The sequence below is a fragment of the Loxodonta africana genome, chromosome 5 (genome assembly GCF_030014295.1).
Source record: "Loxodonta africana isolate mLoxAfr1 chromosome 5, mLoxAfr1.hap2, whole genome shotgun sequence".
Lineage (NCBI taxonomy): Eukaryota > Metazoa > Chordata > Mammalia > Proboscidea > Elephantidae > Loxodonta > Loxodonta africana.
In genome coordinates, this window is record NC_087346.1 from 104,645,108 (window position 1) to 104,647,470 (window position 2,363).

General features: G+C 58.4%; 1 protein-coding gene across 1 annotated transcript; it reads right to left on the reverse strand.

Moving 5' to 3' along the window:
- Positions 1–549: 549 nt before the first annotated feature.
- GSX2 (GS homeobox 2) lies at positions 550–2,134 on the reverse strand. Its single transcript, XM_064286289.1, has 2 exons — positions 1,582–2,134; positions 550–890 (listed from the first exon to the last, which is right to left on the reverse strand). Exons 1-2 carry the CDS (start codon positions 2,132–2,134, stop codon positions 550–552), a joined length of 894 nt encoding a protein of 297 aa, XP_064142359.1.
- Between the last annotated feature and the right edge of the window lie 229 nt (positions 2,135–2,363).

The window sequence follows — 2,363 nt, forward strand, 5'->3', positions numbered from 1 at the left end:
AAATATAAATATAAATTTTATATAAAACTATTCACATACAAAGAGACTTCAGCGACTTGGATTTGAAACACTCCCTAGGCAAATTTTCAGAACGCAAGACCTACAGGGTTTAATTTTCTAAATTATTTCCAACTTCAAAACTTTCATTTTTAAAAAACAACAGAAAATCATCAACAACTCCGTGTTCTTATCAGTGTCTGAAAGACATTAGGGAAGGGGAAATGACATGCGCTTTCAAAAACCCTCTACAGTGTTAAAGCAATCCTGTTTTTTCTCTGTTATATGAGGAGGCTGAGTTGCATTCTAGACTATTTACATTAAAAAAAAAAAAAAACCTATGACTACGAGCGAAGCTCAAACAATCAGGTCAAGAGGGGGACGCGAAAGGTCAGGGTGTCTAGTCCAGCGCATTTGCCCCGGAACCGCTAAACGCGGTGACTCCTCACACCCGACTGCTGCGATGGGCAAGGTTTTGGGGTCCCAGATTGCCTGACGCTTTGGCATTGAGGGGGCTGCTGGGAGCAGGTAGAGGGAGGGGGGCGGACCTTCTCATAAGGGAGAAATCTCCTTGTCGTCGTTGGCCGAGGCCGGCGACAAGGAGTCCTCGTCTTCGGAGCGCGCGTAGTGCGCCTGACTGCCTACGCACTTGCAGCCGGCGTGACTGTTCCTCTGCGTGCCCTTCCCCTCCTTCTTGTGTTTCACCCGGCGGTTCTGAAACCAGATTTTCACCTGCTTCTCCGACAGGTTCAGGTACGTGGCGATTTCAATCCTCCGGAGTCGAGACAGGTACATGTTAGAAGAGAATTCACGCTCCAGCTCCAGGAGCTGCGTGCTGGTGAACGCCGTCCTCATCCTCTTGCCATTAGGTACCTGGCTGGCATCCGAGCCTCCTGCGACGGGCGGAGAGAGGGCAGAGGGGTAAGACTCGGAAGAGGCGCCCGCCTCACGTGCCACGCCTTGGATAGGACTCCCGTCTAGGACCCAACAGCGAAAGCCCAATTAAACTCCTACATCCACCCTCCACCCTTTCCCCATTTCTCCGCCCGTTCTTTGCTTACTTAAAAAAAAAAAAAAAAAAAAAAAGACACCTTCAAAGCAAGGGAAGGCCTTTGATGCGCCGGACATAAAGGGGGGGGGGGGCTTGTAGGGCACTGTTGGATTGTCTCTCTTAAAGCCCAGTGGGGAGGGAGAGGCGGGCTGGCTTAGTCAAAAGAATCGGAACACGTTAGGCAGCCCCAACGCGGGAATGCCACACGTAACTTCAAATACACCCACGCCGAATCTAAGCCTGCTAACCTCCAGTTTCTCCGCCCTCAAGTTCCAGATCCCAAAGGACCCGAGGTACTCAAGCCTCGGGTATCAGGTACCTGCAGTGAATCACACCAGGCTGCGTGGAGAGGCTGGCAAGCTAACTTGTACCATCCTGGAACTTTTAGGGAGGACGCCACTGTTCTGAAAGCCCCTCCTCCCTCTCCACCCAGCTCCCCGGGGCTCCCACTTTCTCCACTGGAGGCGAAAGTTTGCGCCCACGAGAGGTGTGGAGAAGTCGCGGCACGCAAGTGCCCAGACACTCCGCCCTACCCATGGTGAGGCAGTGGAATCTCCGAGGGTCCGCCACGTTGTAGGTGGTGGCGGTACAGACAGGTGCGTGGTGCTGTGGGTGCCCCAAGGCTGCCGCCGCTGCTGCCGCCGCCGCCGCTGCTGCGGCTGCTGAGCCGGGCTGCTGGGGTTGGTGGTGGTGATGGTGGTGCTGCGGCGAGTGGTGGTGATGGTGCGCGTGGCTTACCCGCGGGCAAAACTGCGCGTCCCCAGGACTCGAAGAAAACTGGCTCTTGAGCAAGGGCAAGGCCCCTGCGCCCCCCGCGGCCCCGGCGCCCCCGACCCCCGCGCCCACACCGCCAGCGCTCGCGGGCCCTCGAGAGGAGTGCAGGTGCGAAGTGACGCAGAGCGGGCACACACAGAACGCGCCGCTCTTGCGGGACGGGCAGCCGGGACCGGACACCGACATCACCAACGGGGACGGCATGCCCAGCGGGATGAGGAAATCCGGCCCGGGGTGCGGCTCGGGCAGCGAGGGCGCAGGCCGGGAGGAGTCCTTGATGATGAGAGAGTCGACATAGAAGGAGCGCGACATGTCGGGAGGGGTGGGTGGCTGGAGGGCTGGGCCCGCAGCGGCGCCCCCTCCCCTCTCCTGTTCTGAGCTCTGCCCCGGGCGCGGCGCGGACTTGGGCGGTGAAGCCCTTGGCAACGCGGAGGTGCCGGCGTCTGGGACACGAACAAAGGGGTCCCCGGAGAGGGCTGGTCCTCACGTCCCCCGCCCGGCGCCCCGGCTCCGGGATTTTATAGCCCCCACCCCGGCACGT

Coding starts and splice junctions, on each gene's coding strand:
- GSX2 (XM_064286289.1), bottom strand. CDS start 2,134: ATGTCGCGCTCCTTCTATGTCGACTCTCTCATCATCAAGGACTCCTCC. Junction 891..1,581: donor ATTCCACTGCCTCACCATGG/GTAGGGCGGAGT, acceptor CGCCCGTCGCAG/GAGGCTCGGATGCCAGCCAG.